The following is a 27951-nucleotide window of genomic DNA, read 5'->3' on the forward strand; positions in this document are numbered from 1 at the left end:
ACTCTTTGAGAGAGGTAGTTAGCAAATCAGGCCTAAGACCCCTCAGAGACAACGATAGTCCTTAGCCGGTCCACAAGAATGGAATGGTCTACCGTATCAAAAGCTTTGGCCAAGTCAATAAAAATAGCATCACTATATTGCTTAGAATCAAGGGCAATGGTGACATCACTGAGGACCTTTAAGGTTGCAGTGACACATCCATAACCTGAGCGGAAACCAAATTGCATACCCAAGAGAATACTATAGACAACAAGAAAGCCAGTCAGTTGATTATTGACAAGTTTTCCAACACTTTTGAAAAACAGGGCAAAATAGAAATAGGCCTATAACAGTTAGGATCAGCTTGATCTCCCCCTTTAAATAAAGGACGAACCATTGCCTTCCAAGCAATGGGAACCTACCAAGAAAGGAGAGACGGGTTAAAAAGGTTGGAGATAGGCTTGGCAATGATATGGGCAACAACCTTAAAGGAGAAAGGGTCTAAACCATCTGGCCCAGATGTTTTTTTGGGGTCAAGTTTAAGGAGCTCCTTTAGCACCTCGCTCAGTAACTGCCTGCAGGGAGAAACTTTGTAGCGGGGCAGGGGAAAAAGAGGGAGAAGCATCGGGGATAGTCGCATTAGAAGGGGTGGGAGATGAGGAAATGTTGGACGGGCAAGGAAGCAAGGTTGAGTCAAATAGGAATCCTGACTTAATGAAGTGGTGATTAAAGAGCTCAGCCATGTGCTTCTTGTCAGTAACAACCACATCATCAACATTAAGGGACATGGGCAGCTGTGAGGAGGAGGGTTTATTCTCCTGGTCTTTAACCGTTTTCCAGAACTTCTTTGGGTTAGACCCACAGAGAGAGAACTGCTCCTTAAAGTAACTCATTTTGGCCTTCCGGATAGCCTGAGTGCACTTATTTCTCATTTGCCTGAACTATAGCCAGTCAGCCTGAGTATGTGTGTGCCAAGCCTTTCGCCAAATGTAATTCTTGAGGTGGAGTAACTCTGCAAGATCACGGTCGAACCAGGGGCTGAACCTCTTTTTAATTCTCATTTTCCTTTAAAAAAAAGAAGGTCTAAGTGCATTTGACAGAGGGGATCAAGCTGATTCTATACCATTTTACAGAGGCCAGTTAACAGATAAACTGACAGATTCATGAGAAGTTGAAAACTAATTGTAGACAAAATGTAGAAATGGTTTAGACCTATTTACACATGGGCAGATATTACTCATGTGATGTGACTCTTTCAAGTGCCTTTATTCTCCGAATAAAAAAAGGTAACAATTCTGCCATGATAAACCTGTATTGAAGCCTACATCCAGTGTAGGGATCAGAAATCTGGACATGGGCGCAACCAAATTTAGATTTTATCCCAGTGTAGACCAATGATGTATATAAACGGAGAGGAAGAGGCGAAGCGAGAGGTAGCGCTTGTCGCCTGCCTACTCGTCTTTGGGACAACGACTCCCATTTTAGGGCAGAGACATGAGCATCTCGTCATTATATATAGATCTCTGGATTGCTGATGCTATAAGAGAGCAGGGGATGGAAGTTCAACACTTTATTCAGTTAATTTCAATACAGCACATGGATTCATCATGGATTGAGCACAGGTCTCTTTGATTGAACTGGCGAATGGTAGCTGACAGTATCGGCTAGAGATGACGTGCAGGAGCTTCCTGTAGGAATGTATAGTCTTGCTGGGGTCTTCTCTGTTGCTAATTAGCATTTCGAATTTGAGAGTAAATTGAGGCAAATATATTGTTAAAACTCACCTTATCCAAGAGAGAATTACACAGTTACCAAAACACCTGTATTCACCCCCCAAAAATGAATTGCTAATTAGCTGCTAATGTGGCTATCATAAAGAACTATAAATGTAATGATGATCTGGACTAGACTCCCAAATCGAGGCAAGGATAAGAATCTCTGGATTCACTATCTAATGTTAGCTACATTTAGTAATGAATAAATTGGCTACATTTCTTTAAATTGAAAATTCTGTGAACTGTCTTGTGCAAGTTTTAAATTGACACAATACCTGTTATCAAAGGTGTCAGCTAGAGATTACATGCGAGTTTGCAGAGACTTGTAGTCTTGCATGATGTCTACTTTGATGCTAATTAGCATTTTCCAATCAGAGAAAATAGAGCCGAATATACTGAGTTACCTTGTCCGAGAGAGATTTACATGGTAATCAAAATGCCACTCCAGGGTAAGCCTACATGAAACACAGACCTTATTTTGTGTTGCTAAAATTCCCTATGGGAAAAATGAATGGTGGAAAAACAATTGGAACCATTTCCCTGTTGACCGCTAGGTTTTATGGATATTATGACACCTCCACTGTGGGGCTCTATTGACCAAAGAGGCTTTGAAGCCACCTGTCAGCCTTATAGAGCTCTTTAGTTTGTAGTTCTAAAACCCAGAAATTAGTTACCTCTGGTTCGTGAATCCATCCCTATGGGGAAAATGAATGGGGAAAGAATAGGGTTAGGAATAAATGCAGAAAATAAGATCGTTCTATACGATAATAGCAGTCAGTTACAACCTTTATGAATTATGAAGCCTTTGTGCTTTTTTTTTTACATAAATTTGTCAAAATTCACAAACAAAAGTTGTTAGCAGATTAAGATTCTTGTAGATCAAAACAAATAAGATCTCCTAAACCTGTGTTTGCCAGACATTTCCGGCATTTATCAAACGCCATTCATTATCCCATACGCTTTGTCCAACGAACCATGGCGGAGTTAGTGCCGACAAAAATATGTAATTCTACAGCATTTAATTTAAATTTAAGGACATTTCAGTATTTTGTTGTAGTGGCAACAGTAACATTAGTACTTGAGATTATAGCTGCACTACGCAGAAATTGCTCGACCATTTCTTGGTCCAAAAATTCTAATAATTCTAATAGGCAATAAATAGGCCATAGTGGCGAAATTATTACAGTATGGCAAATTAAACACTGGGGTGATAGATGTGCAGAAGATGAGTGTACAAGTACTGGGGTGCACCCCAGCAGTACTGGGGTGCAAAGGATGGTGATGAGGTAGTTGGATGGGCTATTTACAGATTGGCTATGTACAGGTGCAGTGATCTGTGAGCTGCTCTGACCGCTGGTGCTTAAAGCTAGAGAGGGAGATATGAGTCTCCAGCTTCAGTGATTTTTGCAGTTCGTTCCAGTCATTGGCAGCAGAGAACTGGAAGCAAAGGCGGCCGAAGGAGGAATTGGCTTTGGGGGTGACCAGTGAAATATACCCGCTGGAGCGAGTGCTACGAGTGGGTGCTGCTATGGTGACCAGTGAGCTGAGATAAGGCGGGGCTTTACCTAGTAAATACTTATAGATGACCTGGAGCCAGTGGGTTTGGCGACAAATATGAAGCGAGGGCCAGCCAACGAGAGCATACAGGTCGCAGTGGTGGGTAGTATATGGGGCTTTGGTGACAAAACGGATGGCACTGTGATATACTGCATCCAATTTGCTGAGTAGAGTGTTGGAGGCTATTTTGTAAATGACATTGCCGAAGTCAAGGATCAGTAGGATAGTCAGTTTTACGAGGGTATGTTTGGCAGCATGAGTGAAGGATGCTTTGTTGCGAAATAGGAAGCCGATTCTAGATTTAATTTTGGATTGGAGATGCTTAATGTGAGTCTGGAAGGAGAGTTTAGAGTCTAACCAGACACCTAGGTATTTGTAGTTGTCCACATATTCTAAGTCAGAACCATCCAGTGTAGTGATGCTGGCGGGCAGGAGCGGGCACTGTTCGGTTGAAGAGCATGCATTTAGTTTTGCTTGCATTTAAGAGCAGTTGGAGGCCACGGAAGGAGAGTTGTATGCCATTGAAGCTTGTCTGGAGGTTAGTTAACACAGTGTCCAAAGAAGAGCCAGAGGTATACAGAATGGTGTTGTCTGCGTAGAGGTGGATCAGAGAATCACCAGCAGCAAGAGCGACATCATTGATGTATACAGAGAAAAGAGTCGGCCCGAGGATTGAACCCTGTGGCACCCCCATAGACTGCCAGAGGTCCGGACAACAGGCCCTCCGATTTGACACACTGAACTCTGTCTGAGAAGTAGTTGGTGAACCAGGCGAGGCAGTCATTTGAGAAACCAAGGCTGTTGAGTCTGCCGATAAGATTGTGGTGATTGACAGAGTCGAAAGCTTTGGCCAGGTCGATGAATACAGCTGCACAGTATTGTCTCTTATCGATGGCGGTTATGATGTCGTTTAGGACCTTGAGCGTGGCTGAGGTGCACCCATGACCAGCTCGGAAACCAGATTGCATAGCGGAGAAGGTAGGGTGGGATTCGAAATGGTCGGTGATCTGTTTGTTAACTTGGCTTTCGAAGACCTTAGAAAGGCAGGGTAGGATAGATATAGGTCTGTAGCAGTTTGGGTCTAGAGTGTCTCCCCCTTTGAAGAGGGGGATGACCGCAGCAGCTTTCCAATCTTTGGGGTTCTCAGACGATACGAAAGAGAGTTTGAACAAGCTAGTAATAGGGGTTGCAACAATTTCGGCAGATCATTTTAGAAAGAGAGGGTCCAGATTGTCTAGCCCTGCTGATTTGTAGGGGTCCAGATGTTGCAGCTCTTTCAGAACATCAGCTATCTGGATTTGGGTGAAGGAGAAATGGGTGCGGCTTGGGTAAGTTGCAGTGAGGGGTGCAGAGCTGTTGACCAGGGTAGGGGTAGCCAGGTGGAAAACATGGCCAGCCGTAGAAAAATGCTTATTGAAATGAGCAATTATCGCGGATTTAACGGTGGTGACAGTGTTTCCTAGCCTCAGTGCAGTGGGCAGCTGGGAGGAGGTGCTCTTATTCTCCATGAACTTTACAGTGTCCCAGAACTTTTTGGAGTTAGCGTTACAGGATGCAAATTTCTGTTTGAAAAAGCTAGCCTTTGCTTTCCTAATTGCCTGTGTATATTGATTCCTAACTTCCCTGAAAAGTTGCATATCGTGGGGGCTATTCGATGCTAATGCAGTACACCACAGGATGTTTTTGTGCTGGTCAAAGGCAGTCAGGTCTGGAGTGAACCAAGTGCTATATCTGTTCCTGGTTCTACATTTTTTGAATGGGGCATGCTTATTTAAGATGCTCAGTTTGGCCTGGCAGCCAGCTCTAGAAGAGTCTAAGGTGGTTCCAAACTTCCAAACTCCATTTAAGATTGCTGGAGGCCAGTGTTTTTGGGGACCTTTGATGCTGCAGACATTTTTTGGTACCCTTCCCCAGATCTGTGCCTCGACACAATCCTGTCTCAGCGCTCTACGGACAATTCCTTCAACCTCGTGGCTTGGTTTTTGCTCTGACATGCACTGTCAACTGTGGGACCTTATATAGACAGGTGTGTGCCCTTTAAAATCATGTACAATCAATTGAATTTACCACAGGTGGACTCCAATCAAGTTGTAGAAACAGCTCAAGGATTATCCATGGAAACAGGATGCACCTGAGCTCATTTTCAAGTCTCATATCAAACGGTGGTAGAAACTCCCCAAATACAGGTCTGCCAAAGTTGTAGCATCCTCCCCAAGAAGACTTAATGCAGTAATCACTGCCAAAGGGGCTTCAAAGTACTGAGTCAAGGGTCTGAATACTTATATAAACGTAATAGTTCAGTTTTTTTTTATTTGCAATAAATTTGCTAATTTTTCTACAACTATTTTTGTTGTCATTATAGGATATTGTGTGTAGTTGTGGCCAAAAGTTTTGAGAATGACACAAATATACATTTTCACAGTCTGCTGCCTCAGTTTGTATGATGGCAATTTGCATATACTCCAGAATGTTATGAAGAGAGATCAGATTAATTGAAATTAATTGCAAAGTCCCTCTTTGCCATGCAAATGTACTGAATCCCAAAGAAACATTTCCACTGCATTTCAGCCCTGCCACAAAAGGACCAGCTGACATCATGTCAGTGATTCTCTCGTTAACACAGGTGTAAGTGTTGACGAGGACAAGGCTGGAGATCACTCTGTTATCTCTGTCAGCCATGGTTACCTGCCGTCATCATTGCTTTGCACAAAAAGGGCTTCACAGGCAAGGATATTGCTTCCTGTAAGATTGCACCTAAATCAACCATTTATCTGATCATCAAGAACTTCAAGGAGAGTGGTTCAATTGTTGTGAAGAAGGCTTCAGGGCGCACAAGATAGTCCAGCAAGCGCCAGGACCGTCTCCTAAAGTTGATTCAGCTGCGGGATCGGGGCACCACCAGTACAGAGCTTGCTCAGGAATGGCAGCAGGCAGGTGTGAGTGCATCTGCACGCACAGTGAGGCGAAGACTTTTGGAGGATGGCCTGGTGTCAAGAAGGGCAGCAAAGAAGCCACTTCTCTACAGGTAAAACATCAAGGACAGACTGATATTCTGCAAAAGGTACAGGGATTGGACTGCTGAGGACTGGGGTAAAGTCATTTTCTCTGATGTATCCCCTTCCGATGGTTTGGGGCATCCGGAAAAAAGCTTGTCCGGAGAAGACAAGGTGAGTGCTACCATCAGCCCTGTGTCATGCCAAAAGTAAAGCATCCTGAGACCATTCATGTGTGGGGTTGCTTCTCAGCCAAGGGAGTGGGCTCACTCACAACTTCTCCCAACCATCCAGGAACAGTTTGGTGACGAACAATGCCTTTTCCAGCATGATGGAGCACCTTGCCATAAGGCAAAAGTGATAACTAAGTGGCTCGGGGAACAAAACATCGATATTTTGGGTCCATGGCCAGGAAACTCCCCAGACCTTAATCCCAATTGAGAACTTGTGGTCAATCCTCAAGAGGCGGGTGGACAAACAAAACCCCACAAATTCTGACAAACTCCAAGCATTGATTATGCAAGAATGGGCTGCCATCAGTCAGAATGTGGCCCATAAGTTAATTGACAGCATGCCAGGGCAGATTGCAGAGGTCTTAAAAAAGAAGGGTCAACACTGCAAATATTGACTCTTTGCATCAACTTCATGTAATTGTCAATAAAAGCCTTTGACACTTATGAAATGCTTGTAATTATACTTAAGTATTCCATAGTAACACCTGACAAAAATATCTAAAGACAACTGAAGCAGCAAACTTTGTGAAAATTTATATTTGTGTCATTCTCAAAACTTTTGGCCACGACTGTAGACTGATGAGGGAAAAAAACAAGATTCAATTTTAGAATACGGCTGTAACTTAACAAAATGAGGAAAAGGTCAAGGGGTCTGAATACTTTCTGAAGGCACTGTATATATACACACATAACAAAAATATAATTGCAACTGAGTTACAGTTCATAAGGAAATCAGTCAGTTTAAATAAATTCATTAGGCCCTGATCTATGGATTTCCCATAACAGGGCAGCCAATCAGAATACGTTTTTCCCCACAAAAAGGCTATTACAACAGAAACACTCTTAGCACCCACCTTGCCCCGTTGACCCTGCAGGTGAAGCCGTATGTGGAGGTCCTGGGCTGAAGTGGTTACAAGTGGTCTGCGGTTGCAAAGCCGGTTGGATGTACTGCCAAATTCTCTAAAAAGACATCGGAGGCGGCTTACGGTAAATAAATTAACATTACATTCTCTGGCAACCGCTCCGTTGGACATCCCTGATGTCGGCATGCCAATTGCACACTCCCTCAAAACTTGAGACATCTGTGGCAGTATTCTGCGCCGACACTGCACATTTTAGAGTGGATTTTTATTGTCCCCAGCACAAGGTGCACCTGTATAACGATCATGCTGTTTAATCAGCTTCTTTATATGCCACACCTGTCAAGTGGATGGTTTATCTTGCAAAGGAGAAATACAAATGACAGAAATAAGCTATTTGCATATGGAACATCCCCGGGATCTTTTATTTCAGCTCATGAAAATGGGACCAACACTTTACGTGTTGTGTTTATATTTTTTGTTCGTATAAATAAATCATTGGTGTAAACTCCTTTCCAAGTCAATGGATTAAAGGCCAATTCTGCCACTAACCTCATTCATCAACTCCAGCACCAAACCAGTATCTACACGTGAACAGAGCTTTTCTATGATCTGTGGTTAAAAAGGATTAGGTCCTACAACAATGCTTGTCTCACATCACAGGGTAGGATTAAAAGTACATTTTCATAACCTGCAACAACTTTAGAGCAAGAGAGGGTATTTCCTCACACTCCACATCACCTTTTTTAAATTTTCACCTAAAATGACAAACCCAAATCTAACTGCCTGTAGCTCAGGACCTGAAGCAAGGATATGCATATTCTTGATACCATTTGAAAGTAAACACTTAAGTTTGTGGAAATGTGAAATTAATGTAGAAAACACACGTTGGATCAGGTATAAGATAAAACAAAAAAAACATGCATTTTCTATTTGTTGTTCCATCTTTGAAATGCAAGAGTACACCAGTATATCACTTAGGACTCCAGACGCAATTATTTTGGCCACTAGACGGCAGCACTGTATATGCAAAGATTTAGACTAATCTAATGAACCATTGCATTACTGTTCAAAATGTATCAAGTCTGCCAAAATGGTCAATTGATACATTTAAGTACATAACTTTAGAGAACACACAAATATGATATGGTAATACATTTAAGTTTACACACTCAGTAATGTCATAAATGATGGATAATTAGCTTCCCTACAGAAAATACACCAACCTTGACAGGGGGGTGCAGACACAGCATGGGTTCAAACTGTAGAACCCAGTTCCTACATTTTAATACAAAAATGTATTTTTTCAAACAAAACTGTGCTACATTTTATCTCTGGTACCATCAAGATGACAAATCAGAGCAAGATTACTTAAGTACATTATTTACCTTCAGAGACTAATACATCATACCAGTTGCCGTAATAAAAGTTGTGCACTCTCCTTAAACAATAGCATAGTATTTTTTCACTGTACTAGCTACTGTAAATTGGACAGTGCAGTTGGATTAACAAGAATTTAAGCTTTCTGCCCGTATAAAACTTGTCTAGGTCCTGGGAAATTATTGTTACTTACGTCATGCTAATCCCTTTAGCTCAACCGTTCAGCGGGGGGGAGGGGGGCTGGAGATCACGTAGAGCATGGGTGTCAAACTCTGGCCCGCGGGGTAATTATATTTGGCCCGCGAGACAATACCAAATTACTACTAGAGCTGGCCCGCCGGTATTATACAGCGCATTCACCGCTAATACTACGAATCCCATAATGCTCTGCTGTTGTTTTCGCGCGCCAATCAGGACAGGACCCAGAAATGCCCTCTCCTCTGTGACAGTAGTCATAGCAACATAGACGCTACAACTGTCAGCGCCGCAGTTTCCACGGTTCATCCCTGACACAATGCCTCAGCTCCGCACCCAAGCTGCTCAGATGCTCTCCATGTTCGGCAGCACTTATCTATGCGAGCAACTTTTCTCCTCGATGAAGATGACCAAAACAACTCACAGGATACGTCTGACTGATGAACACCTTCGCTCGATACTGAGGATTTCTTCAGGCTCTGGCCTGAGCCCAGACATTGATGAACTAGCATCCAAGAAGAGATGCCAGGTATCTGGCTTGGGCAGATTAGATCAGTGTGCAATAATTAACGTTTTCTTTGTGCACTTTTTCTTGCTACAAGGCATGGGCTTGAATGGTTGATTGATTTATTATCATTTTATTTGTAAAATTATTAGCCAGTGGAAAAAGTTTATTTTGGTATTTAAATCAGAAGGCTGCAAATAGAAAAGAGGCATACGAGTTTTATTTATTTAATAAATGAATGCCATTGATGTGTTTTTTCATTTGAAATTCGATTTTGCATGTCTCCACTATTAACTTATATATTGTATGGTAATAAGCGATGCTTGTTCCATATTCAATGTTAAAGCAAAACTTGTTTGGGTCCATATTAAAAGGTTAATTTGTTCAATGTTGGCCCGCGACTTTGTTCAGGTTTTACATTTTGGCCCACTGGGTATTTCAGTTTGACACCCCTGACGTAGAGGTTAAAATGTTTAAACTTTTGATGTCGTCGAGTAGAAATGTTTAACACATTTTTTTCTATTAAACATAAAAACACCTTCCCAATGTTCTAGAAATAATGAAAATGAGGTTGAAATGTCATGTGCACTAATCTGAAATGTAATCCTCATAGCACATTGTGGCCCAGCACCTCCATTTTTACATAAATCCCTTTGCCCCTCATATGAAAGACAGCATTGGAGTCACAAGTGCCAACAGCTTGATTTTACAATGTACATACTGATGTGAATAATAGATATCTCTTAAAGCCGGAATATGATTAGTTCGGCACGTGACATTTCAGTAAGTAACCCAAATAACCCGTCTCACCTGCAACTTTTTAACAGCATTGATCTTAGTCATGAATCATGTATCCTATCTATTTGGGTCATATCAAACCCGGAGCCTTTAGATGGATTAAAGCCAACTTTACATGAGCAGTAGGGATTTCATAATACTTATGAAGAAGCATGAAAAGACAGAGACATTCCATTTTGGTACGAATGGTTCCATTTAATTTACATTACTCCCGTGCCATGAGTTTCTGCTTCTTCAGCTTCTTCTGAGAAATCTGCAGGACAAAGAAATTGTATTAGACCAACATACACCATAATGATTCTGATACTACCCTCATAGGGACAGAATGATGTAGACTTAAATGCAAAGTTGTGGTTGCTCAGCCTCATTCACATTTATTTTCATGGGTAATCCAAAGGTGTCCTAAGAAAGTCATCATTGCAACCATTTCAAACACACTTATGTGAAAGGTCTGATAAGATTTAACGAGTAATGCCAGAAGGATAGTAAACTATTTCGTTACAGTCTACAGAGCTCTTGTTCAACAAGAGCTTGTACCTTCTAATCACACTGCTTTTACATGGGAAATATGGGAACAAGTGCATATTTTCAGAAAAATACCAAGCAGTCTTCTGCAAAAGGCGTTGGCATGCGTACCTTTTTCTTAGTGGCGACTTCCTCCTCTGGTTTGGGAACGATCTGCTCCTTCTCTGTGAGGATCATCTCAATGTGGCATGGGGAGCTCATGTAGGGGTTGATGCGACCGTGGGCACGGTATGTGCGTCTGCGCATCTTGGGGGCCTTGTTCACCTGGATGTGCTCGATCACCAGGGAGTCTACATCCAGACCCTGTCAGAATAGAGCAAAGATTAAACCGGTTAACAAGTCAAATAATCCACTTACATGGCCAGTTGTCTGTGGGATACAGTACTTAACCTTGACACTTGTGGGAATTGGCCCATGTGTATAGGGCTAAATTACAATGTTTTTTTACAAAAGAAATACGAAAAGTACATGCAAAGTAGCAATTGACAGAATGCAGTTTATTAGGCTACAAATGAAATAAGCGATGAACTTCACAAGGTGGTGAAAGTGCACAGTGATTAATGTTCCTCTCCAGGAAATAGAGGGTACTCTTCTGGAGATATACTCGAGGCGTGGCTGCCCTTCGACAAAAAAAATCTCACTCGTCCCTAATAATCTCATGCAGGTCATCCTACCCACACTGTATCTGTGAGCTGTCGGCTAGAGCATACGTGCCAAGACCAGATTGGGCACAGTCGCAATAGAACTTTTGTTTTTGACAAAACCATTTCACTTGTATTTATTTCTATGTGCACTACGTCATCACTCACAGCCTTTTATCCGCAACAGGTCAATTTGATGGAAACATCTCTGGAGGGAAAATGCAGATATTGTTTTTATGCAGATGAGAATATTTGCATAAAAATCTGTCGCCAATTAGATAGGAACCTAGTTTACGAAGTACTTTGAGCTATCCTAGCTGTGCCGTTGAACTAGAGCAGGCACACTTGTAGTGGTTTCTTTTGGAACACAACAACGGTCCATTTTAAGTCCCAATCTGAGTCAGGTGGGCATGATTTGAAAGCTTGTTCTATTACCAACATGACTAGCTAAGTAATAAAATAAAATTTTACAGTGTTAAGGTAATTCAGAGAAACATCGTAATTGGTGGGCATAAAGTGAATTCGGAAAGTATTGAGACCCCTTCGCGAGTTCCAAATGTGTTACATTACAGCCGTATTCTAAAATGGATTCAATTGCCCCCCCCCCCCCCCAATCTACACACAATACCCCATAATGACAAAGCAAAAAAAGGTGACATTTTTGCAAATCGATTAAAAATAAAACTGAAATATCACATTTATATTAGTAGTCAGACCCTTCACTCAGTACTTTGCTGAAGTACCTTTGGCAGCAATTACAGCCTTGAGTCTTCTTGGGTATGACGCTACAAGCTTGGCACATATGTATTTGGGAGTTTCTCCCATTCTTCTCTCAAGCTCTGTCAGGTTGGATGGGGAGCATTGCTGCACAGTTATTTTCAGGTCTCTCCAGAGATGTTTGGTCGGGTTCAAGTCCGGGTTCTGGCTGGGCCACTCAAGGACCTTGAGAGACTTGTCCCGAAGCCATTCCTGCATTGTCTTGGCTGTGTGCTTAGGGTATTGTCCTGTTGGAAGGTGAACCTTTACCCCAGTCTGAGGTCCTGAGTGCTCTGGAGCAGATTTTCATCAAGGATCTCTATGCACTTTGCTCCGTTCATCTTTTCCCGCAATCATGACTAGTCTCCCAGTCCTTGCCACTGAAAAACATCCCCACAGCATGATGCTGCCACCATGCTTCACCGTAGGGATGGTATTGGCCAGGTGATGAGCGGTGCCTGTTTTCCTCCAGACGTGACGCTTGGCATTCAGGCCAAAGAGTTCAATCTTGGTCTGGCCAGTCTACCATAAAGGTTTGATTGGTGGAGTGCTGCAGAAATGGTTGTCCTTCTGGAAGGTCCTTCCATCTCCACAGAGGAACTCTGGAGCTCTGTCGGTGACCATCGGGTTCTTGGTCAGCTCCCTTCTCCTCCGATTGGCCAGGCGGCCAGCTCTAGGAAGACTATTGGTGATTACAAACTTCTTCCATTTAAGAATGATGTAGGCCACTGTTCTTGGGGACCTTCAATGCTGCAGAAATGTTTTGGTACCCTTCCCAAGATCGGTGCCTCGACACAATCCTCAACTGTGGGACCTTATATAGATAGGTGTGCCTTTCCAAATTATGTCCAATCAACTTTATGTACCACAGGTGGACTCCAATCAAGTTGTAGAAACATTGAGGATGAGCAATGGAAGCAGGATGCACCCGAGCACTAAAAACCTGTTTACGCTTTGTCATTATGGGGTATTGTGTAGAATCACGACGGGAAAAAAGGTAATCCATTTTAGAATAAGGCTGTAACGTAAGAAAATGTGGGAAAAGTGAAGGGGTCTGAATACTTCCCGAATGCACAGTAGAAAGGAGTCATGAGTGCATTCAGGTGCGTGTGCTGCAGCGAATTCTGTTCTCAATAAACAAGCTAATTTTGTTCAAAGACATGTCATCTTTGTAACTTTACAGCTAAATGTGATCATAAACGTTGACACTATGACATGAGTTTTATGATTTGGACATGTGAAGTGCACATTTGGACATCTGTTTGGCTTGCTACATCAAAGCGGTATTTATTATAATCCTCAACATCTCATCTGTCAAAATACATTGTCATCTTAGTTTACAGCAATTCCCTCGTTCAAGCAAAATTTGCAAAAGTTCCTCAAACAGCGGGAGGGGTGGAGCAACTTGTCATTCGTGGTGCTCAAGTTCAGGACGGCCATCAGTCAAAACCCATTCAGCGCAGAGCCAGAACTCTGACATGTATTGCATGTCACTGTACAGCCACTACGTTCCAATTTAGGGGCGTATCAGCATACAAATCTAATTCTTTACACTCATATAAGTGTTGAAAATGGCAAAGCTAGAATCCTTAATTGCTACATCAATTTTAGGATTAATAATATGTACTCATTGATTCGGGAAGAAAATAATTTCTAAATGCCTCATGAGCTTAATTCAACTGTTGTACCCCATCAGAACCCACAATAAGCTTGTTATAGTCCAATGTTTGAAAAAGTATATTAAACAAATACTATAGCCTCAAAACACGGTTGAACCCAATGCTTATATCATGGATGTCAGTCCATGCATTCAAAGCTCTCGCTTTGAATTTGAAAGGGTTAACATTTCAGGCCCATCCCGCAGCTTTTGACCAAAACAATCTTCTCAATGAAGGATTCCAGCTTTAAATTATATTGTTCATACAAGCATCACGGTGGCTCAGACGTAATTTTTCATGGTTAATACAAAGGTGTCCCAAATGGTCATCGTTGCAATCATGAATTGTGCCCATTTCACAGTTTGAACCCCAACAAGCTTGGTAGCATCATACTTTTCACAAATCTCTCCACTACAGGCATGCCACGATGAGAGGCAGGCCTAACAAAACTATCAACCTTACCTTAAGCTCAGCGTTGCTCTCAGCGTTCTTCAGCATGTGGAGAAGGAACTCTGCACTCTTCTTGGGCCAGCGGCCCTGTGTCCAGTCAAACTGCTTGGCCTGCAGAGGAACAGTTGGGTCAGTCGTGTACAAGACTGGGACATAATAGGTGCCCTCATTTCTGGTCAACATCGGGGAAAATTTATGTAGACATAAGCGCAAATGTGTGGTTGCTCAGCCTCGTTCGTATTTATTTTCATGGGTAATCCAAAGGTGTCCTAAGAAAGTCATCATTGCAACCATTTCATACAGACATGCATTAAAACCATAAGTGCCAGGTCTGATAAGCCAGAAAGATTTTAAGTCATTTCGTGCCCCTCTCCAAAGCCCATGTTGAACAAATGTATTTTTTTATTTAAAGATCCCTTTCATACCTGCTAATCCCAATACTTTTACATGGGAAATATAATAAAGCGTAAACATTGTCAGAAGATAACCAACCAAAGTCCCCTATACACATTTAAATTGAGGCGAGAGTAAATGTAATTGGATTGGCGTTTACCTGGGCACACCTGCCGACACCCCCATTGTAGCGACGGAAGGGAACACACTGGTGCTTGATGGTAACATCCTTCAGGTACTTGGTGGCCTTGCGGATGTGCATGCCTTTGATGGTCTGAGCTGTCTCACGGGTGTTCTGATGGGAAACAAACAAGAAGCATCCATATACTGTAATAGCTAGCTATATCAATAACAGATTGTTATAATTGTCTTGATAGGCATGAATGCAAAATTGCTCAGTTATTTGTTAGATATTGTCACATTTGATTCCAAAGGTCTCCAAAGTTGTCATCAAAGCAATGCATCATACCTTTCAGTCTGCACACATTTATGACTACCAATACATAACAGCAACTAACTCACACACTGATACAACTACAGTAGACAAAATGTCTGAAGGCAACTTCTCATGTGAATCAGAAAAGAGAACACCTTACCTTGAAGTGAACCCGGAGATTAGAACCCCTCGACTTGCATGCTTCAGAAGAAAATACAGCAATGATCAGTGAGGTCACAAGACAGAAATAACCTTACATGGCGAATAAACCATTTATGTGCAAATGTGTGGTTGCTCAGCCTCGTTCATATTAATTTTCATGGGTAATCTAAAGGTGTCCTAAGAAAGTCATCATTGCAACAATGGTTAAGTCTGATAAGCTAGCTAGCTAGTTAACTTGCATTAGCGAGCTAATGAATAAAGCCAGGGCAACAATCACACTGGTACTCACACTTAGTCGGGTTCTCGGGGTCGAGCGAGTAGCGGACCATTTTCAGAGATCTGCAAAAGATAAACGGGTTGTTAACTAGCTAACTAAAACTAGTCGGAGAACGTGTTAGTGTGTTGCTTGACTGAGAAACAAGTCAGACACCTTGGAGGATGCGCTACGTGTTAGTTGATAGATAGCAAACGTTAAACCAGCAACTGTAGGGTAATTACAACCCAAGACAACGAGAAAATCACAAAAGACCACATCACTGGGACTATGTATTTCATCAAAACTCATTCGTAGGGCCGGGGACGACATTATGGTCATGGTTTCGTTAGCAATGCTAAAAGTGGCTGGGGGCCAAGCATATCACAAATATGACTTTTGGTGAAAATAGCCACCGATACACACTTGGACACCGACGTTTCTAAGTAGTGGTTTAAATACATGTAAATTGAACATTTAAGAATCGGGATGCCATAGATATTAAAGCGATTACATGGATTCTCGGCAGCAGTTGAATATCGGCTCACTTACTTTCTAAGGCCGCGGAAGGGAAGAGGTAGAAAGAAGCATTCTGGGAGTGGAAATCGTGAATGTCGTCTCGCGATATATTCAGAGATCTTTGAACGGGATTAGGTGTTCTTCTTTAGTGTAATTTCTGACAGGCATTTATTCCAATACACAGAGTTTACCGCCTCCTGTTGTATTACAAAGACATTACATTCTCGTTTTGAACAAGCACTGTGAAACGTTTATGTACTAGATGCACTGGCGGACTTAACATTAGGCAGAAGAGGCCTCACGTCATCAAGAGGCCTCATGAGCTGGGCATAAAAATAAAAATAAACAAGTGTCACGGGACTCGTCTGAAGGTAAACCGATACCGGGCTGAAAAATGAATGGAATTGAATAGGGAATTTCGTCGTAAAAAGTTATCAAATCAAATCAAATTTTATTGGTCACGTACACATGTTTATCAGATATTAATGCAAGTGCAGCAAAATGTTTGTGCTTCTAGTTCCGACCATGCAGTAATATCTAACAAGTAATCTAACAATTTCACAACAACTACCTTTTACACACAAGTGTAAAGGAATGAATAAGAATATGTACATAAAAATATATGGATGAGCGATGGCCGAACGGCATAGGCAAGATGCAGTAGATGGTATAGAGTACAGTATATACATATGAGATGAGTAATGTAAGGTATGTAAACATTATATAAAGTGGCATTGTTTAAAGTGACTAGTGATACATTTACTACATCCGTTTATTACATATATGAGTATTTCCCTGTGAAGACTCAGTACACGAAAGAACATTAATATCAACCACACAGTTGTGCTATAATGGGGACATGTTTATATCGCTTGATCTGTTTGACTCAGAGTGCTGAAATTTGGCACACATTCTCAGGGATACGAGTCTAGCTATCCCATGTGATATATCAAACACCACTGGCCCGATTTTGACGACACTTGGGTGAATGATGCGTCTTGCCAAGGGGATCCATCACTTAGACAATTACACCGATTGGCCCAAGGGGGGTGCTGCATCATTTGTGGGGGGACGACATATTTACTGTTGCCTTTAAAAATATATATTTTGGTTTCTGTTTTTCAGTCAGAGCAGTTCAGGACCCCTGTCTAAATCAATATAAGAATAAAGGCCTGATAGGACCAATAGTCTAGTATTTTGATGGGATCATATACTGTAAGTAATTCAATGATTAACCCCCACGATGAAATCGGGGAGGTAACTGTGCATCTGTCTCCGTTCTCTAGTACGTTTGTACGTTAGTCACATGTGATATCTCAGACAGCACTAGCTGGATTTTGACAAAACTTGGGTGAATGATGCATCTTGCCAAAGAGATCTGGCATTTACTAAATTCCACTGATTGGTACAAGGTGGGAGGCTGCATCATTCGTGAGGGACAACATGTTTCCTGTTGCCTTGTTTTTCATAAACCACACTAACTACCTTTATATGTATTTAATATAAGATCATGTTCTTGTACTGGAGTTTTTGCAGTGGTGTAAAGTACTTAAGTAAAAATACTTCAAAGTACTATTTTAGTAGTTTTTCGGGGTATCTGTACTTTACTATTTATATTTTTGAGAACTTTTACTTTTAATCCACTACATTCCTCTAAGAAAATAATGTACTTTTTACTCCATACATTTTCCCTGACACTCAAAGTACTTGTTACATTTTGAATGCTGGGGTTCCCGAGTGGTGCAGTGGTCTAAGGCATTGCATCTCAGTGCAAGGGGCGCCACTACAGTTCCTGGTTCAAATCCAAGCTGTATCACATCTGGCTGTGATTGGGAGTCTCATAGGGTGGTGTACAATTGGCCCAGCATCGTCCGGGTTTGGCCTGGGTAGGCCGTCATTGTAAATAAGAATTTGTTCTTAACTGACTTGCCTAGTTAAATAAAGGTTCAAATAAAAATGCTTAGCAGGAAAATGGTACAATTCATGCACTTATCAAGAGAACATGCCTCTGATCTGGTGGACTTGCTAAACACAAATGCTTCATGATGTTGGAGTGTGCCCCTGGATATCTGTAAAAACATTTTAAAAACTAGAACATTGTGCTGTCTGGTTTGCTTAATTTAAGGAATTTGAAATTATTTAGACTTTTACTAGTAGTATTTTACTGGGTGACTTCTACTCAAGTCATTTTCTATTAGGAATCTTTACTTTTACTCAAGTATGACAATTGGGTACCTTTTCTACCACTGAGTTTTTGGGACCACTCATCTCCACTTCAAATGATTAGGTGTGCTGCTGAGGTCTGTTTTATCACTAGAGGGGCTAATCATTCAAATGCTTGTAGGAGTCTCTGATTTTGTGATGCTGCCACCTTGGCAAATAGTCAACATTGGACCAGCTGTGACGTAAGTAACTGATATACGAGAGCTCCTTTTTATCAGAAAGTGCTGTGAACTAGTCTGTGAAATTCAGGTTGTAAAATATATGGTCTATGCAGCATGTTGTATTTTTTCCCTTGATTCTAGACTGTCTCGATCACCTATATGAGTTCAGCGCATATGTTGTTGTGTGGAATAACTCACCTTAGCAGCACAATATCCTGTATCTCATCCCCTCTTCTCTTGTTGCCCTAGCTAGAACATTATTGATCTCTGACCTGATCAGTTTGCAGTGGAGGTGCCCCCTCTAAGTAGATCTAATGTAGATTCTAGATTAGGAGTTTCAAAAATGGCAGGTCATCTTTTTTTGAACTCTAGTCAATCTAATCAGTGTAATATCCTTGCGTTCTGGCCTGGACTGGGAGTCCAGGTCAGGAACGTGACCTCAGCTAATTAAACTGGGTGTGTGTAGTTGGCGGAGATGAGAGTGGTCATTCAATATAATATATGCCATTTAGTAGACGCTTTTATTCAAAGTGACGTAGTTGTGCTCATACACTTTATAAAATATTGGGTGGTCCTGGGAACTGAACCCACTATCATGGCGTTTCAACTAAGCGCCCATGCTCTACTGCTAGAGCAGTTTTACTGCTCAGAGACTACATTCCTGACTTTAATCAATCAAACATGTGATATACACAGTGCTGGGAGACAGTTTGCTGCCATCAGTCATGACTAATCGGCCTCTATGTAAAGTCATTTAAACACAGCGACCAATATCAAATGATCTTTCCCATAAAGATGTATAATCAGTATTAGTGTGTAGAGAAAGACAAATGAAAAAGACACAACGTGGTCATATTTAAACCAGTAGTTGGTTTATTTTGTATTTGGTGCTTTTTATGTTGTGCTGTGAGATAGTTTGACCTGCTACTTATAAAATTGTATGTAGCCTTACTCTCACAATGGCTAAGTGAGCCATGCACAACGTTGCACTGCAAATAATGTCGAAAGAGGGTGGTGACAACTTGTGTCAATATACAAAAATAAAGATATATACAAAATTAAACTTTTTTCTTGCATGTTTTAAACATATTGCAGTATCTCCCCCATACCAGTGAAAACCATCTTGAAATAAATTCCTCTATTCCAACATGACCAAAGATTATGAAGACTTCAAACTCAATACCTACAGACATCTTTTTTCTGTTTCCTTTAGAGAACATGATCATCTTTTATTTACATACAATGATCATTTTTGAACGAGTCTAAAGTGAAACTGAGTACTTTTCTTACTAAAGCTGAAATGGCAAATCACAAATACGTCACACCATAGTCAGGATATGCTACAATGAAACAAGTCCAGATGAAGTGATGGAATTCAAGATGGAATTTCCTTGGCATAAACACAGTCCACTGACTTCACATAATATGTAATCCCAGCATTTACTTCATATGATACATCTGCCCCTTTGCAAGCTAAAGCAAAAGGTTAAGGTCCGTACATGGGTAACGTGTGTTGTGTTCTTTAAGAGTAGGTGGTATTCATGTGTTTGGCTATACAAGACTGTATTTGGTTTACAGACATAGAAACAGACAGGCGGATAGAACCCCACAACTGTCAGTCATAGCATGATATAGTAGGAGGTTCAGTCAGTTCTCTTTCCTATGTTCTTACAATCACAGCCTTTACACGTGGACAGGAAAATGAGCATTACAGGAAATTAGAATGGGGTAGCAGTCCAGCCAAGAGGTCTCCAACATTTCATGACGCCACTAAGTAGTAAAGAGAGAAATCCGTCCAAGTCTTTGCCCCCTCGTCTCTCGATTGTATAATTGATAGCATGGATAGATAGTTGATACGGTGGATTTCCTGTGTTTCGTCTTGGTTAGGTTGTAGGCAGAGGTTTGTCATAGATCTGGAGGGCAGCGTGGAGTAAGAGAGTTGGAAAAAAAGACTGCTTGTTGATGGGTCTTAAAACAACCAAGGTGAAGGTTTGCTTTCAGCCAAAGTCCTGTAATATGGTCTTTGTCATCATAGTGAGGCAGTGTAAGAACAGTTGGATAACCTGCAAATAAAAAAATACAAAGAATATAACATACTCTTACTTATATACTTTGTCATATGTAGTACAGCTTCACTATCATCAATGCTATCAGGTATACTCAATTAAAGGTTAGATGTCGATCCATTTACACAGTATATAGAAGCTTCTAAGCATCTAACCCTCTAGTTACCAACCTATGACCCTTTCTGGTAGATACTTACAGTTATCAGCTCTGCTGCATCCAGCTGACGGTGCATATCTCTGTGACCTTGCATGGCTGTGTCCAGTCTGGCTGCTGCCTGGGTGGGTTGAGGGGATTCAGAGGGAGAGCTGGGGTGTGGGGTTCAGACTCAGGTGTTGGCTAGAGAGCCGGGCGTGAGGGTACAGTCAGACAGGACAGTAGAGGCCAGGCCGCAGGGCTCATTTGAGACAGGGGCTGACCACAGTGGGCGTAGGTGGGTAAACCAGCGCCACGTCGACCCGCTCCAAACCATTCTTTGGGCAGATTATCTCAGTCAGCCCCTCAGGGCGCGGCTGGCTTAGAAGCTCACCTAAGAAAGAGCAAGACAGGGGGAGGGGGGGGGGGAGAGTTAGTTTTAAAATAATACTCTAATTATCCAACCAACAGAGATTATTTATCCAATGATATCAGGATATAGTGGATTTTGTACAGGATCCAAAATTTGAGCTGTAACAAAATAATTCTTTATTTGTCCACTAGATGGCAATTTCACTGCATTACCACTGATTGCCAGAGCCTGCTACAGAGAAAAATAACTGCATGTTCATTTCCCTTGAGACCTCTGGAGTGGAGGGCTCTAACAGGCTTTGTTTAATAGCTGCAGATCCCCTCATATTCAAAGGGTGTGTCCTCGTCAGCAAAATCACAAGGTACTGGCAGTTTGTTGGGGAATGTATGTTAGTGAGAGGAAGCGCTTGTGCGTGTATGCCTGCGTGTGTTTGAATATGCGCGTGCATGTGAACGTGCATGGGTGTTTATCACCACATGTTCTGTAACCAAGGCCGTTTCCTGACTATCTGCACAGAACAGGCTGTACGTCACATGTTATGGCCTTCTAATTATAGGAAAAACAAAAACGCCCCATTTGTCTCACTAACAGGCCATCTGCAGGCCTTTAACCACTGTGTTGTGTGATTGTGAATGTACAGAAAAACATGCCTGAACTTCATTCTCTATCCAGGACCACTTCATATCGAAAGAGCAACATGTAAAACAGACTTCAGTTGTTGGTAGATTTACTGGTCATCTTCTAGAAAACTAAACCTTAATTATTACCCTTAAAGCCTTAGTTTGTTTGAATGGAGGGATCTATGCGGAACATTTTTGAAAGACTTCTCTGTTTTCAGAACAATAGCAGGAAACAGAGCAGGTGCAGCACGAACAGAATCAGAAACCCAGCTAAAGGTAAAAACAAACATCCCAATTCTCCTTCATTCTCTGCTGCATCCTTAATGGAAAGAGACTGTGGTTCTAAGAGAAGTCCTGTGTGGCACAGCCAGGGTTCCTCCAAACGCTGTCAGCCAGTTCGCAACTAACAGGGCATGTTGGGATGCTGTGCGTAGGTCTGTTTGTGATGATGGCGGGGTATCGGTCCGATTGAGGCAGGCAGAAACAATGTTGTTACATCATCCGTCACTGAATAAGATTACGGTCATCCTGCCTGGCTGGCTGGCTGCCTCTGACAGTAATGCAGTGCAGCACGAGACTACACCCATCAGACAGTGAGTGGGTTTAGTACATGCTCTGTCTGTACACAGACAGTCTGACCACGCACTGCTACTATAGCCAACTGGATAATATACTCACATAGTGCTTGGAAGTCCATGAGACAAACTGTGGTTAAATCCCATCAGTAATACTATGTCACTACATTCTCTATCATTAATGGTTTTATTATAAAATCTCTGTTGTGTGATTTAAAGGCAAACCCAATCAATATGTTGTTGGGGGGTGGAGAGAGAGACAGATGTTGCATGCTACTTTGACAGAATCATCTATACTCACTGGCTTGTACCATGCTCAGAGCTCACATGATTTGAATGGTTTAGCTATAGGAATGGATTAGGCCCGATGATCCTTTTCCTTGGTTAACCAATGATGCACCCCTCTTGTTTGTCTTTGTTAGTCTGCCTAGATAGCTGACTAATATTGTACTGGCCCATCACCGGCAGGGTCTGATCTGGGCTTATCTGCTACAGAAAAAGATTGACCTGGTTTTACTATCTGCACCTCATATCGTCATGACCTGCTGGATCAACACTGTTCAGCTCCAGTACTGTCTCCGAGGCTGTGTGACCATGACTGTCACCATGCTGTAAAACTAAAACCCTCGTAGCAACCCTATCCAAAAGGCAATGGGGATTTTTTTGTTACCAAGGATATGGCTAGTTTGTTACCATGGTTGATATTTGCTCTGGTCTTGGTATGTCTAATAATTTCAAGCGCTGTTCATTTCTCTGTGTGTCTTAGTCCTGAAAACTTAGTTCACACAGATTTTCTTCCCTACACTCAACACAATGTATAGGATTCATCCCAATGCCTGTTCTTCCCTCAGGCTACTGCTCTACACACCCAATCTAATAGCCTGTCCTAAGCAGCACTTAACCCATTGATTTTCTCTTCTCATCAGGACAAAGCAGGGGGTCCAACTAGCATGCTGGAGTTGTTTAGCACCGGAAACAGACAGACTGGAATAAAAGTTAGTCATGGTGTTTTTTGTCCTGGTAAAAAGATGTGATTTTTACAGTATTGTGCTTGTAGTGCTGCTGTTCACTGCAATACAGTCGGAATGTATAACATCACAGTTTTGCTATACAGGACGTCCTGACGTGATGTATTAGTGGTTCATTCCTGAGAATGTTGCTGGCACCAGATCGCTCTGTGTGGAAACAGTGGGGAGTCTGTTACAGGAAGCATACGTGCCGAATCACACAGCCAGTTAGTTATCTCTGCCGCTCCCCTCATCTGGGTCAGAGAGTCAGACAGAGGACAGTAAAAACGCTCACTCCAGTCTCACCTCCTTCACTGCTCACTGGGTGTAGACTAGTCATACAGTATGTAGATGGACAGAGGACTCTGTTGGCCCTGACATCAAGGACTAGGAATGTGCTATTCACCTCCACTCCCCCCTCCTCACAATAGCATCAGCAAGCAGGTAGGATAATGAGCATGTACATTCCTGTGCTGCTGCCCTGCTCTGCTAGGCTTGATTTTCTGCCAGGTTGTCCATTTCTGCTCTTTTTCCTCTCCACTGAACTCTACCACTGCCACCATAAAAGGAAAACTGATATTTCTCCAGGCTTGCTAGAAGAAAAAAAAAAAATATATATATATTTTCCTGTTTCCAAGAATGTCCCAGTAGGATGTTGGATGTGTTTGGAAATACACAGGAGGAGTCTAGCTGAGAATGTCCACGTCTGGTCTTTTCACAATGGACTCAGTCCTTCGCTTCCACTTCCCCTTTTTCCCCGGCTTTAGGCATCATTGGAAAGAGAGGGAGAGGGGTGAAGAGGGGTTGGGGGGGGGGGGGTCATAGAAGGAGGTTCATTTCAAAGAAGGCTATTGACAATGATCGATAGCAACGCACACTCAGAGGGATGGAGGAGGGGCATGTGAACACATGAAAGGGCCTGGTTTCTGAGGGTGTCGGACTCAATGATTTTCTCGTTCATACATCTTTCTCTGTACACAATGTTTCTGTAGGAAGATCAAATGGGTCACTTGTAGTCAGCCTCCATCCCCCGCAAAGGGAATGACCCTCAGCATCCAATCAAGACTTATTTTACAGGCCTCGTCCCTCTTCCATTCTGTCACAACATCAACATTTCCCCAAATTTCAATCATCGTCTTCTTACACACTAATTCCCTCTTACTCATCCTCAGGTTACATCATTCATTATACAACAAAAAGGAGGGGTCCCTCCCTCTTTCCACATCTGCCACGCTCCACACTGGAAGGTGAGAACTCACACTGGGGTTTGAGAAGATCGATAAAAAGCCAGAGTGTTTCTGTTAGAACAGCTGTGTAGAAAAGGCAATGCCACCGAGAAGAGGCGACTTTCCCTCGCAGACTAACAGCCAATGCCGTGATAAAGCTGGCAGTGTGCCCAGGTCTGGCCTAAAGCAAACAGGGCGGGCAGCTAGCTGCCTTCTGCCCAGTATCCACACTCACCCTCAGGGGGTTTGTAGAAGCACCCAGTTTTCAGGGGGAAATGAGAGTAGAGGTGAAGCCTGAAAACCGGATGCGTACGGGTTCTGACGACCCCGCTCAGGCATTTCTTTTACGCCTACTACATTAGGTTACTCCATATTAATGAAGGGTAAAGAGGAGAACTCCTATACACTACACCAAACAGAAGAATACACACAGGACAAACACAGTGAGCATGTCATAGCCATATTCATAATCACCTTTAAGGCTAAACAGGGCAGAGGGGGGATTGGACAAAGCACAAAAGATCATATTTGGTTTCAATACTAAAAATCAGCTTAGGTCACAGCAAAGGGATTTTAGGAACCAATTCCACAGTTTAATCCCCAACCCCATGGATGATGGTCCTCGTGATAGCATCTGCACATGTCCCAGCCCCACCCGTCTACTGCAGCATTACATTATTATCCTATTGGAGCATATCCATACAAAGGGTAACAGAACAACACTACCAACCTCCTATCAGCCTACAGCCTGCCACTGCCAGCCACTTTCACAAAACAACATGCCCCACAGGTCTAGCCTTCTAGATGTATAACTAGTGTGTGTGTGTGTGTGTGTGTGTGTGTGTGTGCACACAGATACCGCTGGGACTCGTGGATTGAAACAGGGAGGAAGCACCAGCCTTTCTGAGGCAGGGGGACAAAGGAGGACAGTGGCTGTATTCAAGCTACACCCCTGCAGCCTCAGTCCTGTTGGGGGGGGGGGGGCTGTGTGGACACAATGGAGCTACAACTGGGAGGGGCTGTGTGTGAGAGATCCTGGAACCCCCGCCGCTGTATCCACACTCACCATCATTAGCATGCACACACACCAGAGGAGGATTTCCACCAGCTCCCGTGCTCTAATTAGTCACACGGGACTGACTGCAGTTTTCTGTTGAAACAAACAGAATATTCGGACAGGGAATCGACCTAAAACACCGAATTCGCCACGTCACGAGTAACTTAAAAAACACATTATGTTTATCTGAGAAAGGCGCCGGAGGAGATGGCTGCCATTTTACGGTCCCCTAACCAATTGTGAATGTTTTTAAACGTTATTTGTAACTTATTTTGTACATAATGTTTCTGCCACCGTCTCTTAAGACCGAAAAGAGCTTCTAGATATCAAGACAGCGATTACTCACCCTGTACTGGAAGATATATATACTTTTTCCTTCAACGAGTCTGACGCTAAGGATTTACTCCAGACACCTGACAAGGCCCTCATTCGCAGGAGAAAGAGACGGAGATATCGGGGACGTAGGTCTGGGTGCCATGTAAGGATCTGACGGCGAGAGGGTAATCTGCCTTTACCATCAAACCTATTAGTCAACGTACAATCACTGTTCGTCTAATAAAATAGACGAACTACGAGCAAGTATATTCTACCAACGGGACATTAAAATCTTATGTTTCACCGAGTCGTGGCTGAACGACGACATGAATAACATACAGCTGGCGGGTTTTACACTTTTTCGGCAGGATAGAACAGCCGCCTCTGGTATGACAAGGGGTGGCGGTCTATGTATAGTTGTAAACAACAGCTGGTGCATGAAATTTAAGGAAGTCTCAAGGTTTTGCTCGCCTGAGGTAGAGTATCACATGATAAGCTGTAGACCACACTATTTACCAAGACGTTTTCATTATATTCTTCGTAGCTGTCTATTTACCACCACAAACCGATGCTGGTACTAAGACCGCACTCAACGAGCTGCATAAAGCCATAAGCAAACAAGAAAATGCTCATCCAGAGGTGGTGATCCTAGAGGCCGGGGACTTTAATGCAGGGAAACTTAAATCCGTTTTACCTCATTTCTACCAGCATGTTACATGTGCAAACAGAGGGGGGAAAAAACACCTTTACTCCACACACAGAGAGGTGTACAAAGTTCTCCCTCCATTTGGCAAATCTGACCATAATTCTATCCTCCCGATTCCTGCTTAAAAGCAAAAACTAAAGCAGGGAGCACCAGTGACTAGATCAATAAAAATGTGGTCAGATGAAGTAGATGCTAAGCTACAGGACTGTTTTGCTAGCACAGACTGGAATATTCCGGTACTTCCGGCGCCGACAGAGATGGCCGCTTCGCTTCGCGTTCCTAGGAAACTATGCAGTATTTTGTTTTTTTACGTGTTATTTCTTACATTGGTACCCCAGGTAATCTTAGGTTTTATTACATACAGTTGGGAGGAACTACTGGATATAAGAGCAACGTCAACTCACCATCATTACAACCAGGAATACGACTTTCCCGAAGCGGATCCTCTGTTTTGCCCACCACCCAGGACAATGGATCAGATCCCAGCCAGCGAACCAAAACAACGTCACCGTAAAAGGGGCAGACGAAGCGGTCTTCTGGTCAGGCTCTGGAGACGGGCACATCGCGCACCGCTCCCGAGCATACTACTCGCCAATGTCCAGTCTCTTGACAACAAGGTTGTTGAAATCCGAGCAAGGGTAGCATTCCAGAGAGACATAAGAGACTTCTCGTTCTTTGCTTCACGGAAACATGGCTCACTCGAGACACGCTATCGGAGTCGGTACAGCCAGCTGGTTTCTTCACGCATCGCGCCGACAGAAACAAGCATCTTTCTGGTAAGAAGAGGGGCGGGGGGGTATGCCTTATGATTAACGAGACGTGGTGGGATCATAACATACAGGAACTCAAGTCCTTCTGTTCACCTGACTTAGAATTCCTCACAATCAAATGTCGACCGCATTATCTACCAAGAGAATTCTCTTCGATTATAATCACAGCCGCATATATTCCCCCCCAAGCAGACACATCGATGGCCCTGAACGAACTTTATTTGACTCTATGTAAACCACATATCCTGAGGCTGCATTCATTGTAGCTGGGGATTTTAACAAGGCTAATCTGAAAACAAGACTCCCATAAAATCTATCAGCATATCGATTGTGCTACCAGGGCTGGTAAAACCCTAGATCATTGTTATTCTAACCTTCGCGATGCTATTAGGCCCTCCCCCGCCCTCCTTTTGGAAAAGCTGACCACAACTCCATTTTGTTGCTCCAGCCTATAGACAGACTAAAACAGGAAGCTCCCGCGCACAGGTCTGTTCAACGCTGGTCCGACCAATCTGATTCCACGCTTCAAGATTGCTTGGATCACGTGGTTGGGATATGTTCCGCACTGCGTCAAACAACAACATTGACGAATACGTTGATTCGGTGAGCGAGTTTATTAGCAAGTGCATCGGCAATGTCTTACCCATAGCA

General features: G+C 42.7%; 2 protein-coding genes and 4 non-coding genes across 7 annotated transcripts in view; all 6 read right to left on the minus strand.

Moving 5' to 3' along the window:
• Window positions 1-10449: 10449 nt before the first annotated feature.
• On the minus strand, window positions 10450-16159 carry LOC111961407 (large ribosomal subunit protein uL22). Of its 2 annotated transcripts, none has more exons than XM_023983648.2 (7): window positions 16102-16159; window positions 15586-15635; window positions 15295-15335; window positions 14859-14993; window positions 14318-14416; window positions 10912-11103; window positions 10450-10528 (listed from the first exon to the last, which is right to left on the minus strand). In XM_023983648.2, exons 2-7 carry the CDS (start codon window positions 15623-15625, stop codon window positions 10481-10483), a joined length of 555 nt encoding a protein of 184 aa, XP_023839416.1. In that variant the 5' UTR covers window positions 15626-15635; window positions 16102-16159; the 3' UTR covers window positions 10450-10480. The 2 variants fall into 2 exon arrangements, with proteins under 2 accessions (XP_023839416.1, XP_070297335.1); XM_070441234.1 differs by having other exon boundaries at window positions 16064-16103.
• Window positions 10629-10698, minus strand: LOC111962845 (small nucleolar RNA SNORD58). The gene has a single exon (XR_002877139.1). It is a non-coding gene; the product is annotated as a small nucleolar RNA SNORD58 (small nucleolar RNA).
• Window positions 14132-14192, minus strand: LOC111962847 (small nucleolar RNA SNORD58). The gene has a single exon (XR_002877141.1). It is a non-coding gene; the product is annotated as a small nucleolar RNA SNORD58 (small nucleolar RNA).
• LOC111962844 (small nucleolar RNA SNORD58) lies at window positions 14526-14595 on the minus strand. Its single transcript, XR_002877138.1, has one exon. It is a non-coding gene; the product is annotated as a small nucleolar RNA SNORD58 (small nucleolar RNA).
• On the minus strand, window positions 15425-15494 carry LOC111962846 (small nucleolar RNA SNORD58). Its single transcript, XR_002877140.1, has one exon. It is a non-coding gene; the product is annotated as a small nucleolar RNA SNORD58 (small nucleolar RNA).
• A 3781-nt stretch (window positions 16160-19940) lies between the features above and the next one.
• Window positions 19941-27951, minus strand: part of LOC111961408 (malignant fibrous histiocytoma-amplified sequence 1 homolog) — a 33213-nt gene continuing 25202 nt past the window's right edge. Inside the window, exons 2-3 of the mRNA XM_023983649.2 lie at window positions 20716-21045; window positions 19941-20515 (exon numbers count right to left, since the gene is read on the minus strand). Coding sequence (XP_023839417.1) covers window positions 20915-21045 — 131 coding nt within the window. The 3' untranslated portion in view covers window positions 19941-20515; window positions 20716-20914. The remainder of the gene's footprint in view (window positions 20516-20715; window positions 21046-27951) is intronic.

This window comes from Salvelinus sp. IW2-2015, linkage group LG4q.1:29 (genome assembly GCF_002910315.2).
Source record: "Salvelinus sp. IW2-2015 linkage group LG4q.1:29, ASM291031v2, whole genome shotgun sequence".
NCBI lineage: Eukaryota > Metazoa > Chordata > Actinopteri > Salmoniformes > Salmonidae > Salvelinus > Salvelinus sp. IW2-2015.